This window comes from Balaenoptera physalus (genome assembly GCF_965194825.1).
Source record: "Balaenoptera physalus genome assembly, chromosome: 5".
In the NCBI taxonomy this organism is placed as follows: domain Eukaryota; kingdom Metazoa; phylum Chordata; class Mammalia; order Artiodactyla; family Balaenopteridae; genus Balaenoptera; species Balaenoptera physalus.
Genome location: NC_138884.1, coordinates 117,544,476 through 117,563,272, shown reverse-complemented (window position 1 = coordinate 117,563,272; position 18,797 = coordinate 117,544,476). Strand labels below are relative to the sequence as shown.

Below are 18,797 nucleotides of genomic sequence, written 5' to 3'. Positions count from 1 at the left end.
CACAGTAACACCTAGATTAGTGTTTGAATAACTGGGGACTATAGCTTAGCCATGTTGACTCATAAAACTGACAATCACAGTAACCTAGTAACAATACTGTTTTTTAAGCACAGAATTTTTCTTTATCAGTTTTACTGTATAAATATTTATTTAGAGATTCTCTTTAAAAAGTAATGAGCTAGTCTCAGTTTTTAATGTGAATAACAAAAGAATGATGCAGTAACTATATTCTAATAACCTTTCATGTTTTAACGCATTTACAATTTACCTCTTTCTTTAAGTTAAAAAAGTTTCTTTTAATCTTTCAATCTGTTTTAGTCCCTCTTTTTACTCAACTACTTTATTATCTGTCTTGCTTAATACTGTACTCTCTTCCATTTCTTAGCATTGACTGACTTAAAACATACAGTTCAAACTGTATGTACACTACAGTTATACTTGGCATTCATCAACTGTTTGTTAGAAGAAAGATTATTTCACGGTTCTTGTATGTTCTACTCTTTAAAGTTCACCTTGGTGTCACATTTGTTTTTTATAAATAATGCCACTACATTGCTGACTTATATTTGGCACATTATGATTCTCAAATATTTCTGTCATATTTTATTCTGTGAAACTATATTATTTTATAACAAACAGAAGTTATTTTCAAACAGTGGTCCTGAGTTTCAGAATGAAGACTAACGATTTTTTGAAAAAACTGGTTCATATTGGAAACATTGTTTTGGTATACACTCTATTATCTCTGGGAGAATCTTTGATATTCTGCCAAGGATTATGGTTCTGCTGTCTTACAGTAATACTTTAAAGGTCCATAATATCCTAAAGCTTTGGCAAACTCTGGCTTATGATATTTTGAAGGAGTTTCCTGAAGAAGCCTGATAATTTTTTTTTTCTAAATCATTTTATGCCTGACAAATTTTAGGCTAATGCCAAACACTTTGAAAATCCTTCATAGATATGGAGACTTATGAATATATAATTTAAAATTGTTCATTAATGGGGTATGCACATTTTAACATATTCTGATGGTTTTGTTTTACATTAAAATCAGTGCTATTGTGGTGTTATTATGCCTAGTTTACAACATAGGCATATACTTTAGACAATGACTGTCATTATGTGAGACTCATTCATTTCTAATGGCTACATTGAGCCTTTGCTTAAGTTAACTCATTTAACAAGTATTTTTAAATTAGATGCTTATATGTTTGAGGTATGATTCTAGACACTGGGGATGCATTTTGAACAAGACCAATATCCTTCCTGCCATCATGAAATGCATTATCTAGTAGAGAACAAAGGCATTAGATAAAAATGTATACAAATCTTTAGGAGTTGAAATAAGTGCTACAAAAGAAAAGTACATTGTGGAATAGATTATATGATAGGAGGAGCAAATTGATTTGGGGGGACCAGGAAAGTGTTCTTGGAGGAAATCACATTTAACTGAGTAATGAATAATAATAATAGCTAACTCTTAGGGCTTCTTATGTGCCAGGTTCTTATTATGTATTAACTCATTTCAACCTCACGACAGCTCTATGAGGTAGGTACTGTTGTTTTACGGAAGAAGAAACCTTGGCATAGAGAGGTTAGCAAACTCCCCCAAGGTCACATAACTAATGAGTATTAAACCTAAAATTTGAGCCCAGACAGAATAGTCTGTGCTCTTAACCACTATGTTTCATGATAGGAGTTAACTGGGAGAAGGAACAGGAAGATCATTTTAGGCAGTGGTAATCCATGTGCTAGTATTTTAAGGTAGCAAAGGGGAAGGAAGACCAGTGTAACTGGAAGTTGGTGAACGACAGACAAAATAACAAAAAGTAAAGCCAGACAGGGAGTTACGTATTCAGATTTATTATTATATTATCACTTAGATTTTAGTATGAAAATATGTTGGAGGGGGAATAAGAATTAATATGAGAAGATTAGTTAAGGGATTGTTGTAGTAATCTAATGAGGGATGATGTTGGATGGGACCCAGATTGTGGCAGATGGAGCAAACTTTACAGATTCTGGAAACATTTGGGAAATAGAAATGGCAGGGCTTTTTCTTTGGATTTGAGAAAGGGAGATTACTCCTAAATTTGTAGCTGGAGCAGCTGGCAGGATAGTGGTACCATTTACTGAAACAGTACTAAAGGGAAAGGCTTAAGGAGCAAAATATAAATTCAGTTTGAGTTCTGTTGTGTTTGAGGTAACTTTTAAAGTGAGAAACTGGCTATAAAAGCCTGGAGTTCAGAAGAGAGTTCTGGGCTTGAGATAAAATTTAAGAGTCTTTCAACCTTGGAAGTAAATAAGGAGAAAGCACAGTCTGAAGACCCAGAATCAAAGCTGGAGGCACTAGAAGCATTTAAATTTGGGTAGAAGAGGTACCAGTCTACAGAGGAGACTGAGGAGGGGTAACCAGATAGGTGTAAGGAAAATTGACAAAATGTGAGAAGAGGGAAAACAAAGGAATGCTGCTTCCCATTTTGGTTTTCTGACAATATTATTTGCTTTTTCCTTCTAGAACTTCACAGTTGTGCTAAATTGCTTGGAATTCAACTTTGCATGCTATTTTCTTTATTGAATTGAAGAACTAGAACTTTTATCTCAACTTTCTTTCCTATTTTTTTCCCCTCATTAAATGTTCTTTCAAATTTAATTTTCTTTAAGTTCCTGTTTAGATCACTTGGAGTTTTTTTCTGAAAGTGATAGTTTTCATTTATAGTTTTAAGATTTTGTGTTTCAGATCATTCTATATAGTGCCACCACCTCAGTTTGAGCTTCCAAGATGTGACCCATACAATATCCTGCCCTCACACCTCACATGATTGCCTGTGTACCATTGTCCTTCATCTCTACTCCCAGCAGGCAAGACCGTACCTTGAATCAGTCCTTCCCATCTTCTGCTCTCATTTTTCTACCTTTGCCATTTTTCATTTTCACCAAACCTCCTTGCAGTTATCACTATTTCTGGTCCCTTTTCACCTTTACTTCTTTATCTTGTCTTAGCTTGCCATCTGTATTATGTGTTTACCTTCTTCCTTATCTTAGAACTCATTTTGCATAGATATTCATAGTACCCCAATTTCTTTCTCCTGAAATAACCTTATCAAATCTCCAGCCACTTGTGAGCCCAGTTGTGCTTTTCTCTCACTCCTCTTACATTCTTTCATCTAAAAAGGAAAAGAGTTTTTGATCTGCTACTGTGTCAGACAACGTGTTAGTCACTAGGTAACTGATGATTACATTAAAAATGTATAGACCTTCAAAACTGTGCTGTCTTATTCTTAAACAGTTGATCTGTTGGAAAATAAAAATTACATCATGATATAGATTGTGCCCACCAAAATTTTATATTATTACTAATCTCAGCAGGCCCCATGATGTTACAAACAACCCCAAGTTGATTTTCTGTTCTTTCTCCATAGTCATGATTCAGAACATTTCTACTTTTCTCAAATTTCTGAACTCAGTTTCAAAGACCTTATGTTTGAACCAGACCGTCAAGACAATTTGTCCCTAGCTCCCAATTTCCCCTTCACTTCAAAATTTCTTTATATCTTCATCCAAGCTTTTTCTTCTCCTAGTCTGTGTCAGAAGAAGGATTGCTTCTTTTTGCCAAAGGTAAACTTTTCCAGCTGTTTTTCCTGATGCACATGGGAGAAATTCTAGAGAAAAACACAAGATGAAAAGAAATTGTTATTTAGTGTGTTGTTTTATTACACATTTATCCTGTTATTCTACGTATTTGATTTTTATGTAGTTAATGTAGACTTTGCAAAGCTCTTTTAAAATATCATTTGTACTATATGTTAATAAGTTTAGTGGGGTACATTACTTTGTTATTAAAACATTGTGTTAATCAAATATAAAGTGGAGTTGGTGTTTTTTTTCACTCAGAGAGACTGGTGGTGGTGGCTGAACACTGTGAACAGAGTCTAGAAGACTTGCTTCGAGAAGGGAAACCCGTGAGGTACTGTATAATATCAGGACAATTACATGAAAAGCAGAAATTGGCAAACAAAAGGCATTTTAACTAGAAACTGCAGGATTTTAGTTTCTTCTGTTACTTGTTTAATGATAAAATCCAGGTGTAAATTTTCATTTTAGGAAATTTAATTCACAGGCCTCATAGAAATTCAACATTGACATTATCCAGTGTTCAGCTTTTGTGAGGTAAGCATTCTGCAAAGTACTTGACAAAAAATTACTAAAGAGGATATACAGGAAAATTTGAAATCTTTTTAGTACCAAGCATTTCTCTAGCTGAGTTTAAGAGTATTTCCTGAGAGAAGTACATGGTAGCTTCTCACAGGGCACTGGTATTCTTAGGGACATAGTGAACTGTGTAGAAGGCTAGATTGAAGAATAGAGAGAAATAATAATCGTGGCTTGGGTGGAATATAATCATACAGTTTAAATTCAGTTATTTCAATGACACATGAAATTTACTTTCTAAGGCATTTTTGGCAAGAAAAGTGGTCTAAACTTTCTTACAAATATACTATTAAATGAGCTTCTTCACAGATTTTCTGAAATTATCTTAAAATTATGAAAAATGTTTCTTTAATGAATTAAGTTGTACTAAACCAATGAAAAATATTTGCCATGAGCCTTTATAGGATTGTAATTATCCATCCTAGATTAAAGAAATATTCTTATTCTTGGTCAATACTCTTTAATCATTGCTGTATTATAGATGAAGATAAATCTTTTGCAAGGGAGGAAAAATGTGTATCTTACTAAATGGTAGTAATTTAATAGCAGCAAAACAAATAAATTGAATAAAAGTACTTTCCTTGCTACTTCAAATGGTTTGGTTTTAAGTGGTCGCTGGAATGAAAGATGCAGATATCAAGTATCCAGTTGCCTCACTTGATTTTTTAGAAAAGTCTAATCTGACCATGGTGATAAAAGTGACTTTTCTATATATTTAACCTAACTTAGTAAATATGTTTTTATAGGTATAATTTTTGCATGTCACAAATCTTTAATTGTATTTTTTTAAGAACATATTACTCTTTGCCCACCAGTTTAAATTTACACTTTAATTTATAGACCACTAATGCAAAAAAAAAAAAAAAGTTCTCTGTGAAAGCTAGTTGACATTAAAATTGAAAACCAATTGTAGTCATGTCTTTAGGAATTTTAACTGAGTTTGGGTTAAATTTGTATAAAGATTTACAATGCAATATGTATGATGAAAAAACCACTAACTAGCTAGGCAGCCTTGGACCAGTCTCTTAATCATTTTCCATATCTGTAGAACAAGGAGTTTTACTTGAACTAGGGATCATTCTAGAGGAAGTTATTGTCAACTTTATATTTTATTTAATATGAATTACATGTGATAATACATTAATCAATTGCCTTTATAAGCATATGTTTTCTTATACTAATATATTATACTAGTATATTAACCTACTATTCCCCATGACTTAAATGGTAGATTTTTTTGACAGAAGAACCCATGACAAGTCTAAGTGCAAAATTCAGTGCTATAATATAAAAGGCAAGTTGTTTTAGAAACATCTATTTTATGATCCAGCAATCCTCCTCCTAGGTAGAGGATCTCCTTGCACAGGTATGTTCCCAGAAACATTATTCATAGTAGCCCCAAACTGGGAAGAACTCAAATGTCCATCAGTGGGAGAATGGGTAAGCAGATTGTGGTATATTAAACAACAATAAAATGGAATAAACTACTGATACAACAACATGATGAACCTTAGAAATATCGTGCTGAGCAAAAGAAGCCAGACACAAAAATCATATTCTTCCATTTATATGAAGTCCTAGAACAATCAAAACTCAACTACGGTGATAGATGTAAAAATAGTGCTTAACTCTGGTTGGGAAGAGGGCAGTACAAGTACTGATTCAAAATAGCCTTGACTGAACTATCTGGGGAATGGAAATTTTTACATCTTGATTAGGATATTACTTACATGGTGCATGTTCTTGCAAAACTTGTCAAAATTCACTGACGTATACACTTAAGAGTGTGCATTTTGCCTATGTAAGTTATACCTCAAAAATTTTTTAAAAGCCTGTTGAGTTATTTACTTGGCTTGAGTTGTGAGTCTCTCATATAGCAACAGTGTTATGTTGTTAATGAAGATGCTTCATCCAGTGGCATACTTGTTTGTATTTCTTTGTTTCTATAAGAAGAAATAGCATGAATTAGTTATTGCTGCTTAACAAATTACCTCAACACTTAGCAGCTTAAAACAATAATAAACATTTATCAATTTATACAATTTCCCTGGGTCAGGAATTCAAGAACATTTAGCTGGGTGGTTTTAGCTCAGGATCTCATGACATTGCAGTATATCAGCTGGGGGTGTAGTCATCTGAAAGCTTGACTGGGGATTCAGTCAACCGTTTCTAAGTTAGCTCACTCATTTGGTGCCAGTTGTTGACAGGAGGTTTATTTCCTCCCTACCTTGAGGGCCTTTCCATAGACCTCTTGGCTATTCTCACAATATAGTGGTTGGCTTCTCTCAGAGTGAGTGAGTGAGCAATCTAAGAGATGAGAGAAAGCAAGGTGGAAGCAGCAATGCCTTTTATGACCTCTCCTGAGGAGCCACACATTGCTATAGCTCATTGGATACAGAGGTCAGCCATTAATTCTATTCAGTGTGGGAGAGGACGACACAAGAATGTAAATCCCAGGAGTCAGGGGGGCATTGGAGCATCTTAGAGTCTGGCTGTCACAGAAGTCTTGGAGATCATACAAGTACTAAAAAAAAAAAAAAAAAAAAAAAAAAAAAAGGGAAAAGGTAGGAATGAAATACTAAATCAACATTAACACTAACTGGAAAATAAAGTTCCTAAAATTATTCAATACTCATTAGGGTACTTGGGACAGAAAAAAGGAAGAAGTTTACACTATGAAGAGAGGACAGATTATTAAGGGAATATCCAGAAGTACCAGAGGACTTAGCTATGCTACGATTAGAATTGCTCTACATCATGTAAATTGATGTTACCCATGGTCTTGTGCTCCCAGCCATTCCAGAGGACTCTACAAGCCACAAGTAGAGTAGGTCTTGTCATCAGGATGGTAGTAACTGTAGGATGTTCCCTCTGATCTCCACATTTCCCTCTTTGCCCATATCTGTCCTTCCTTTACTTACTGAAAAGAGCTAAAGGAGAGAGAAGCTGGTGACTCAGAAGACAAATTTCCATTTTCATCATTTTACCTCACTCTACCCTTTTACTTTATTTACTTTTGATTGTACTATATAAGGATATAATTGCCATTGCTTTGTCAATAAGACTAAATCCATTAGCTCATGAAAAGTTTTACTTTTCTGTGCTTGTCATCATTTATCGTTGTTTTAGAGATAATAAATCTCATGGCAATGGATACCAGTAGCCTCAACAGTGTAAAGGTATAAAGAAGCCACCTTTCTTCAATACCCTTGTATATGTCTTCATGAGGATAAAATGTTATAGATGGAAGCATATTCTTTGAATAGGTAGCAGAACATCAATAGGATTAAATGCAGATTTCATACTGTCTTTCATGACATTTACATAGTCTTTTTCATTTGTTTAAAATAGAACATATGGTAGTCTTATGGGTCTTTGTAATTTCTTCAAGTGAGATATTTTTAAACATTTTTGTAAAGTATGTATTGTTTTTAATCATTCTGGTAATAGATTAAAATTCAATATTTTCCTTGTTCATTTTGGGATATAACATTCAGCACTTACTGCCTTTGAGTAGAAATGATTCTGTCAGGTTCAGTTCCAAGTTGTTATCTGATCCATCCATCTAAGTTAGCTTTGTTGAAAACTATTTGACTTTCCACATATTTGGATTACATTAGTCTCCAATACCAGAGCAGGTTTCATGTGCAGAATTGATGTGTTGCAGTTTTAATTAATTCTATAACCTATTTATGGAAAGTGAGAAGATGTTCTTATGGCTTATAAATCAGTTCTTTCCCCTACTGCCAAAAGTAAGCACCCTGCACCTGTAAGAAAGGCTGATGCAAAGTAAACAGGAAATCTGTTTAGATGGGATTGCTATTTGAGATCCATGATTTTTACTTGTACATCTGTCTCTAACTGTTGCAAAACTGTAAGCTGCCAGTTGTCTGGTAGTTATTTGCAGTTCATTGTCCAAACTTAAGCATCATTTAAGGCATGTATCTTCCTGGATTTATATTTTGAAGAAAATTTTGCATCTTCTGTAAAATTTGTGGGATCGGGGATAGAGGAATGAAAACTAGAAACTTAGAGAAGAGTCTTGTATCAATTTACTCCCTAACTTTTTTCATGATAAATTTAATATCACTTAATTAAGCAATATTGTACTAAAACATTATGGTAGTAATTCGTATTACAAATGTATTGTAACTTAAGACTGTCTTGAGGTTTCAGATCTCACTAGAAAATTGTGTTCTTTCTTGTTATAATTTTAATAGCCATAAAACCCTTTTGAGAATTCATGTTATCCAAACCAAAAATAATAATTTTGTGCTATGACCTGGAGCTTATAATTGAGTCAGTCTTTTATGAAATAATGTTATTTGTGAGGGTAGTTTGCTAACCTGGTTTGAAAGAGAAAACTCATTTTCATTAGAGTCTATTCAAGCTTGAATATGAGGAATTAATTTTGGAGAAAGCTTCTCTCTTTTATATGGCTTTTATATGTTACTTGTGCCAGAGTTCTCTCTTGCCAGTATCCTCTCCAGTTTCAGTTAAATGATCAAAATTATTTGCTGGAAACATAGAAGCATGGAATTCAATTAAACTCTTATAACCAGTACATTTCAAGAAAAAAAGTACAGCGTTTGAAAGATTTGTTTGAAATCATCTCATATTTGGTGCCTGTGAATCTATTTAATTGCTACCCTAAAGCCAGATTCAAGGTACTGAAAAGTGGAGAAATTTAAATTTCATCTCATTTCTAAAATATTTTCCAGAAAATGTTAAGAAAGAGATATACCTTTTGTCACTCCTATTAAAACAAGCATGAGGGAAATGGTTTGTCTTTTAAGTCTAGGTGCTATTTGGAAAGCATTTCCCGTTTGTGTTATTCAGCGCATGTACTTTTTCTTAATCTATAAAAGTGCCAGCAAGTATAGTTCATAGACAGATATTCAGCAGAGTTTTGGCACTTGCAGTAAAGCTCCTGCATTGTCCTTACATATGCAAGTGAAGGCAGGGTGAGTAGTGCAGGCAAGTTTCTTCAATAAAATGTAGTTTGTCATATGTTTTTAGGGTTATGGTTTTGAAAATTTACCAGAGAACCATCAACATTGCAGAGGTTATACATGAGACTTTGATGGGAAGCAGGCTATGTCTGCAGCTGTTCACTAGCTTGATGGAAAACATGATCTGACTTACTCGGATGAGTAAGTTTTATTTGCCCTTATTAAATGATTGCCTACTCACTGAATTAGATACTCCAAAGAATTTTGAACACATTCTAGAATACGCTCCACAGGTGGATAATGAGCCACGGGTCATAGCATCAGAAAGAGATAGTAGATACTCTTATTTTAGGATATAACGTGGTGGTAGAAGTTAAGGCTCTCATACATTTTTTGCCTTCAAGGGCCCTATTTTCAAAATGCATTTGAAATTACCACAGTGTAGTCAAGTAACTTAAGATTTATGTAACTGTTGTATATTTTTCTTCCAGTTTTACTTGTCTTGTTTAAAGACAGAAAATAATACCAAAAAAAGATGCTTTTCACCAGGCATGGAATCTTGCAGCGATCTTTTGCTTTCTCCCTCTCTTGTATCCTTTATCCTACTTGCCAGTCAAGTATTGTTAATACCACCTCGGTGATACTTCTCTTGTCTCTGCTGTCCTCTACATTGTTTAATTCAGGCTTCAGTAACAAAGAGCTTGACTATTGCATTGCAGCATTCTCCTAACTGGTCTTCCTGCTTTTAGTCTTTCCATACTCCAGTTACTCCTACTTTCTGCTGCTATATTAATATTGTTATAGATGAGTCCATTTCCTGCTCAAAAACATTTTGTGGTTCTCCATTTGTGTGTGTGTGTGAAGAAAATGCATTTTATAGGCATAGGACCTGACTTCAAACTCTCTAAATTACTTCCAGGGTATCTAAATTGTTCAAGTATTTTCATTGTTGCCAATATATGGTTGAAGAAATTGAGTGCCAGACAATTGAAATATACCTTGTTGAAGACCAAGCTGTCTTTTTGCCCAGTGTAGATAGCACAGTGTACATAACACTTCTTCAAGTAATTCACTCACCTCTGTCTGCCTCTATACCATGCCACTGAACCAAAGCACAAATTGTATTTTTCTCCTCCAAATTCCTTTATTACATTGTATCTCTCTAGTTGTAAGGTACCTTTCCCCTCCTAGATTATAATTGTTTTCCTTGCAATTATTTAATTAAGGAAGGTATGGTTTACTTTCCCTTAATTAACCATACATTTTTAACATGCATACAGTATTTTTTATTTTTTCTGTCTCCCGAAATTGTTAGCATAAGAGTTTGCATATAGTTAATGTGTTATAAATTAACTATTAAATGAACTAATTATGTTTTTAGTTTAGTCATGCAGTTTGAATTCTATTTCCCTATTATCTTCATTTTAATCATGTGTCATAATTATATTTCCCAAACAAATGAGTTTTGGTGAAAGTATAATGCAAATGTATCTTGGTAATTAGTTTATTATTTTCTTGGAAATATATTTATTTCCGAGATTTATTATTTTCTTTAAAAATGGAATGATTCGAGGAAACAAATTGTCGATTTCCTTTCTCATGACTCTGGGGACGAATCCACTTCTAAGCTCATTCAGGTTGTTGGCAGAATTCAGTTCCTTGCAACTGTAGGAATGAGGTCCCTGTTTCCTTGATTACTATCAATGAGGGGCTGCTCTCAGCTCTTGGAAGCCATCTGCATTCCTTATCATGTGGCTTTCTCCATCTCCAAAGCCTGCAATGGATGATATCCCTTGTATCACATCTTGCTCATGCCTGGAATCTCTCTTATTTCCTCTGTCTCTAACCTCTAGATCCAGATTTCAAGGGCTCATGTGATAAGGTCAGCTGCACCATAGAATATAATGTGATCACGAGGGTAAAATCCATCGTATTCATAGTCTTGGGGATTATGCCAGGTGTACATCAGGGTACAGGGATTTGGGGAACCATCTTAGAATTCTGCCTACCTCAATTTGGTTAGTAAAGATCTGGGAAAATTTTTTAGTCTTATGGCAAGTGTCATATTTGGTGTTCTCTTTCGTATTAGTAAATCATTTTGGCTGAGATGGTGGGAACTGTGATGTGTCAGGGGTCACCAAGACCACTCCCAGCTTCAGTGATTCAATAGAAGCACTCACAGGACTCAGATGTTATTATACTCATGGTTACGTTATACTCATTGCAGCAAAAGGGTGCAAAGCAAAATCCAACAAAGAGAAAACAACGGGGCGAAATATGGAGGAAACCAGGCACAAGCTTTCCAGAGTTCTCTCCCAGGAGAGTTGTAGAAGATGTCCTTAATTTCTCCAGCACAAAAATTGTGACAACATGCACAAAGTATTGCCTATTAGAGAAGCTGGCCTGAGCCTAGGAGTGAGAATTTTTGTTGGGGGTTGGTCACAAAGGTACATAATGCCTGTGTGACTGATTGCAGTTAATGATGCTCCAGACCACCCCCCCCCCCAACACAGAAGGAAGCAGGTGTTCAACATAAATCACACTGTTTGCACAAACTATCTGGACAAGCTAGAGTGATTCAAGGCTTCAAATGGGCAAAACACTCTTATCAGTTAGAGCATTCCAAGAGCATAATTCCCCAAAGCCCACAAAGGGCCAGACAGGAAAGTAGGCGCTTTGGGGAGAATGTGCAAGATTTGAAACTGATGTGAGATTCCTTTTTGAGGAGGTATCAAAGTAGATTTTATAGCTGCGCCAGTAATTCATGAAATGTGTGTGACTTTATAGACTAATGGTTGCTGGTCTTGTTCAGCTAGGGTTTGTGTAAAGCCTTTTTTTTCATTCATCAGCAAAGTATTAGCTCTCCATTGTTGCTGTAACATATTGCCACAAATTTAGCAGGTTAAAGCAACACAAATTTATTATCTCATAGTTCTATAAATCAAAAGGCTATTGGGCTTGGGTGGTTTCTCTGCTTCAGGTCTAACAGAGCCAAAATCAAGGTGTTGGTGGGGCTACATTTCCCCTGGAGGCCCCAGGGGAGAATCCATTTCTAGGCTTATTCCCGGTGTTGGTAGAATTTAATTCCATGCAGTTGTAGGACTGAGATCCCTGTTTCCTTGCTGGCTGCTGTCCAGGAGTCGTTCTTAGCTTCTAGAAGCCACCACCATTCCCTGGCTCATGGCCCCATTTCTTCATCTTCAAAGCTAGTAGCAGCAGGCCTGGTCCTTCTGATACTTTGAAACTCTGACCTCTTCTGTCACTCTCTCTGACTCTTTTGCTTTGCTCTTCTACTTTAAGGGTTCACATGATTATAGTGGCCCACCTTGATAATTTGGGGTACTCTCCCTACTTTAAGATTAGCTGATTAGCAACCTAATTCCATCTGCAAAGTCCCTGTACAGTAGTACCTAGACTAGTGATTGAATTAAAACCCAGGTGACAGGAATCTTGGGAGGATTCTGCCTACCACATTCTTTTTTTTTTTTTTTTAATTTATTATTATTTATTTATTATTTATTTTTGGCTGTGTTGGGTCTTAGTTTCTGTGCGAGGGCTTTCTCTAGTTGCGGCAAGCGGGGGCCACTCTTCATCGCGACGCGTGGGCCTCTCACTGTCGCGGCCTCTCTTGTTGCGGAGCACAGGCTCCAGACGCGCAGGCTCAGTAGTTGTGGCTCACGGGCCTAGTTGCTCCGCGGCATGTGGGATCTTCCCAGACCAGGGCTCGAACCCGTGTCCCCTGCATTGGAAGGCAGATTCTCAACCATTGCGCCACCAGGGAAGCCCTACCACATTCTTTATACAGATAATTACCAAAGTTTTCCCTCCTCGCTAATATCTAAGTTTCATATTATTAATTATACCTCAATGTCTAAAAAGCTAAATGAGGGAATTCCCTGGTGGTCCAGTGGTTAGGACTCCGTGCTTTCACTGCTGTGGGCCTAGGTTTGATCCCTGGTTGGGGAACTAAGATCCCACAAGCTGTGCAGCATGGCCAAAAAAAAAGATAAATGATTAATTAACTAAGCAATAATCCTTTCAACAATTATAAGCATGTTTAACCTCTGTATTTTTGATGAAAGAAATTTTTCTGAGTCACTCGAGTTGCCAGTTATCTTCAGAAAAAAAAAAATCAAACTTTAATAAAGTTTAAATTCAAACTTTATTATATGCTATTTTCCAGAATTATAGTCAAGAGTAAAGTAAGCCCTTTGTTTATTATTATAAAATTCTTATTGTGGAGAGGGAACTACTTCAGTGTCCATGTACAAAAAGGATGGCCAGAAACCATGTAAATATGTTGGTATAGAATGCTGACCTATCTGTTATTTTCCATTAGAGACACTTTTTTTTAAGCCAAATACATCCTCAATTGAAATTTTTAGTGAAGTAATAGATGCATGTTATTTTGATAGAAAGAGAGCGTGAGTGAGTGCACAAGAGTAAAGACTAGAGTGAGGAAGGAGACTAAATTTGGGATGGGGAATATTTGTAATAGAGATTATAAACTCGTTTGAGTCCAGGCAGGTAATTTGAGTGAAGTGTACTGAACTGAAACTGGGTTAAACTGGAAAGCAGGTAACACATCAAGAAGATGCAGCTAATATTCAGCTCCAGCTCCTTTGTTGCCTTGTAAGAATGTGTCCCGGTGTTACCATCTCTTTCAGATTTTCAAAAGAACTCATTACGTGAAATCTCTGAATTTCTAAACATTTTCAAGTAGTTAAAAAGTTTTAAAAGACCATGATCCAAACAAAACAAAATAATGGGCCGAATTTGGCCAATGGGCAGCCAATTGGCAATATCTGGTCTAAGAAGTTAAGTTGTTGCTAGAGGAAGATACTCTATGCTTTGTCTAATTTAAACAGATGGGGTCATTGGGAGAAGAAATGAAAAGTACTGGGTTTTTTAACTTTTAAGGATCATTCACTTATTTAATACATTGGAGAGAAAAAGTGAAATATCTGCATTTTCTAATTTTACTAGTGAGGTGGGAATTAAAAGATGTTTTTGTTTTAACAGCAGAATGAGCTGAGAACGATAGGGCCCATCTGTGTTGGAAATTATTTTCACCTATGATAACTTCTACTTTAAGAAAATCATGTGTGTAGCCTCAGTAGTCAACTATCACAGCATTTTTTTCATTTACTCATTGTTTTGCCTCCTATTAAACAAATTAATTCCTTCAGTGAGTGAGGACACTTTAGTAAACTAAGGAGGTTTGTGTTAGGAGTTGCACTGACTTTAAGGGAACACCTTGAATTTTATTCTGTGGTATTGTCTATACCCATGAAAGGCAAAAGAAGGAGGAAATAGTAATGAAATTGAAATTAACCAGTACAATTTCCTATTGGGAAATGTTTGAAAAGCAGAAACTTCTGAGTTGATAAATTATAAGGTGTCAACATGTAAAAGAACACAAATAAGTACTTGAAATCAGTCTGTAAGAGGCTCAGAGGGTTTTTTTATTGTTTTATTTTTGTCTTTTTTTTTAGCTATACTTTTTTAAGTGCTTGTGGTAACGATTACAATATACATCCTTAATTCATCACAGTCTTCCATGAATTAATATTATGCCAATTCATATATAATGTAGGATTCTTATAACAATATACTTCTGTCAGTATTTACCGTCCTCCCATCCTTTGGGTATTGTTGTCATACATTTTACAGTTTATATTTACTTTATATGTATTATAAATCTGACCATACATTGTTAGTTTTTTGCTTTAAACAATTTCTTTAAAGACCTTGAGAAAAGAGGAGAAAAAATTCTTTTGCATTTAACTACGTATTTACCATTTCCTGAGCTCTTTATTCCTTTGTTTTGATCCAGGTTTCCATCTGGTCTCATTTTCCTTCAGCCTGAAAAACTTCCTTTAAAATTTCTTTTAGTGCAAGTCTGATGTTGACAAATTCTTACAGATTTTGGTGATCTGAAAATGTCTTTATATTACCTAACTTATTTTTTTCTTGGCTAGTATTTAATTATAAAAATTTCAAACATAGCAAAGTTGAAGGAATTATACAATATACCTATATCCTACAATTAACATTTTTGCCAACTTTTGCTTTATCATATATCTGTCCCTCCCACTACCTGCTCATTAACTCATTCTATTACTTTGATGCATTTCAAAGTCAGTTGCACATATGAGTACACTTTATCCCTAAATCTTTCAGCATGTATATCATTAAGTATAATTCAATATGTATGCTTATGATTTCTTTTTAGGTAAAATTTATATTCAGTGAAGTACAAAAGCCTGTGTATCATTTGATGGATTTTGAAAAATGTATATACATCTCTGTAGCCCAAATACACATTAAGATTAGGTTTCTACCATCATCCTAGAAATTTTCCTAATGCCTTTTCCCAGTAAATCTTTGCCATTCACCCCACCCCCAACTCCTAGAGGCAACCACTTTGCTGATTTTTTTGCCTAAGATTAATTTTGCTAATTCTAGTACTTTATATAATTAGAATTATACAGTATATACCCTTTTCTGTAAGGATTCTTTCACCCTCATGTTTCTGAGAGTCATCTATGTGGTTTCGTGTATTATAACTCATTCCTCTTTATTGTTGAGGTGTATTACATTTTATGACTATGCCATGGTTTATTTAGCAATTATCTGTTTATGAACTCCTGGGATATTTCCAGGTTTTTGGCTGTCATAACAAGTTGCTGTGAGTGTTCTCATAAGTCTTTATCTACTTATTTATTTATTTTTGGCTGCGTTGGGTCTTCGTTGCTGCGTGCAGGCTTTCTCTAGTTGTGGAGAGCAGGGGCTACTCTTCATTGCAGTGCGTATGCTTCTCATTGCGGTGGTTTCCCTTGTTGTGGAGCACGGGCTCTAGGCGCACGGGCTTCAGTAGTTGTGGCACTCGGGCTCAGTAGTTGTGGCTCGCATGCTCCAACGCACAGGCTCAGTAGTTGTGGTGCACAGGCTTAGTTGCTCCGCAGCATGTGGGATCTTCCCGGACCAGGGATTGAACCCATGTCCCCTGCATTGGCAGGCGGATTCTTAACCACTGTGCCACCAGGGAAGTCCCTCATAAGTCTTTCTGTGGGCAAATGTTTTCACATCTCTGCGTATATATGTAGCAGTAGAAGTGATGGCTTATATATGTATAAGCATATGTGTCTGTGTATGTATACGTACAAGTATATAAGTATATGATTAATACTATTAGAAACCACCAGACCTTTTTCCAAAATGTTGTACCTTTTACATTCCTACTAACAATGTATGAGAGCTCTAGTTCCTCCATATCCTTGCCAGCAGTTGATGTTTTCATTCTTTTAGTCATAGTGAGTATGAAGTGGTATCTCACTGTAGATTTAATTTCCATTTCCATGATGACTAAAGATGTTGGGCACTTTTTGTGTACTAATTGGGCATTCATATCATGACATACATACCTGTTCAATTTGGGGGAATCCCATTTTTAAGTGGGTTATTTGTCTTTTTATTATTGATTTCTAGGCATTCTTTGTACATTCTCTATATTCTCCATACATAGACTTTGCTAGATATTTTTTGCAAGTATTTTCTGCCAGTATGGCTTGTCTATTCTTAAGGTGTATCTTGATGAACAGAAGTTATTATTTATAATGAAGTCTAGTGTACCAATTTTTCCTTTTTTGGTTATTGCTGTTTTTTTAAAATTTATTTATCTTATTTACATTTTATTTTTTGGCTGCTTTGGGTCTTCGTTGCTGTGTGCGGGTGAACGGGGGCTACTCTTCGTTGTGGTGCGTGGGCTTCTCATTGCGGTGGCTTCTCTTGTTGCCAAGGACGGGCTCTAGGCTCACGGGCTTCAGTAGTTTTGGCACGCGGGCTCAGTAGTTGTGACTCGTGGGCTCTAGAGCACAGGCTCCATAGTTGTGGCGCACGGGCTTAGTTGCTCCATGGCATGTGGGATCTTCCCGGACCAGGGCTCGAACCCGTGTCTCCTGCATTGGCAGGCGGATTCTTAACCACTGCGCCACCAGGGAAGCCCGGTTATTGCTTTTTGAGAAAACTTTGCCTTCTCCCAAGTCATGAAGATATTCTCATATGTTTTCTTCTAGAGCATTATAGTTTTAGATTTTATGGTGGATCTTTGATCTTTCTCAATTTAATATTTGTATATGGTGTTCAAGTTCAGTTTTTGCCATATGGATATCCAGTTGTTTCAGCTCTATTTGTTTAAAAGATATTTCTTTTCCCATAGGATTGCTTTAGTGTTTTTATTGAAAATTAAATGGCAATGTAATTGTAGGTCTGTTTCTGGCCTTTATTTTGTTTCATTTATCTCTTTTTCTATCCTTATGCCTGTCTTAATTACTCTAACTTTATAGTAAATCTTGAAGTCAGGAGATATAAGGTTCCCAACTTTGTTCTTTTGTTTCAAGATTGCTTTAACTATCCTTGATTGTTTGCATTTCCAGATAAATTTTATAATAACCTTCTCAATTTCTAAAAATGTCTGTTGGTATTCTGATTGGGATTGCATTGCATCTACGGACAAGTTTGGGAACAACTGACATCTTAACAATATTGAGTCTTCCAATAAATGAACATGTTGTTTCTCTCCAAATTTTTTTTAAAATTTATTTATTTAATTTATTTTTGGCTGTGTTGGGTCTTCATTCTTGCGCGTGGGCTTTCTCTAGTTTTGGCAAGTGGGGGCTACTCTTTGTTGCAGTGTGCGGGCTTCTCACTGCGGTGGCTTCTCTTATTGTGGAGCACAGTCTCTAGGCACGGGCTTCAGTAGCTGTGGCACGCGGGCTCAGTAGTTGTGGCTCGCAGGCTCTAGAGCTCAGGCTCAGTAGTTGTGGTGTATGGGCTTAGTTGCTCCATGGCATTTGGGATCTTCCTGGACCAGGGCTCGAACCTGTGTCCCCTGCATTGGCATGTGGATTCTTAACCACTGCGCCACCAGGGAAGCCCTCTCTCCAGATTTTTAAGTCTTCTTTATCTCAGCAATATTTGATAGTTTACAGTGTAGAGTTCTTGTTCTTTTGTTAAATTCATTCCTAAGTATCTTATGTTTTGATATGACTATAGATAAATTTGTTTTATTTTCCAATTGTTTGTCGGCTCATATGTAGAAATGCAAGCAGCATAGGCATGCAGTATATAAAAATACAAACATGAACTAGGTCAACAAAAATAAACATAAGACCTATAGATTGTAAGAAGAAGGAAGAGGAGAAGGGATAAAAAGGGGAGGAAGAGTTGGAAACATATTTCTATTTAATGATGATATGGTTGTTTATGTGGAAAATCCTAAGGAATCTAAAAAAGTACTCTTTGAATTAATAAGTGAGTTTAGTAAGGTCACAGGAAACAAGGCCAATATAAAAATATCAGCAGTAAGTTGTTAGAATATGTTGCTTACTTAGCAGTAAATCGCCCAAACTGCATAGCATCTAATTTTTTCTTAAGTGTATTAGATTAAATCTTCCTTTTGGAAGATCAAATAATCCAGTGAGGTAGAAAGTGATTATTTAATGTAGTCTTTGAATAATATTAAGGCCTAGAGCAAATTCACTAGCCCATAGTCCCTAGAACTTAGATATGAAACTATTTTAGGTAGACAGGGTGCCAGAAATCTCCAAACTGGGCGCTTGTGCTACAGCA

General features: G+C 35.8%; 1 protein-coding gene across 6 annotated transcripts in view; it reads left to right on the top strand.

Annotated features, from left to right (window-relative positions):
• Nucleotides 1-18,797, top strand: part of TBCK (TBC1 domain containing kinase) — a 237,930-nt gene that overhangs the window by 11,015 nt on the left and 208,118 nt on the right. For 5 of the 6 annotated variants that reach the window (XM_082462789.1, XM_082462785.1, XM_082462788.1 and 2 more), the window contains exon 3: nt 3,895-3,967. The exons of the other annotated variant lie outside the window; for it this stretch is intronic. In XM_082462789.1, coding sequence (XP_082318915.1) covers nt 3,895-3,967 — 73 coding nt within the window. The remainder of the gene's footprint in view (nt 1-3,894; nt 3,968-18,797) is intronic. 6 annotated transcript variants of the gene reach the window in all.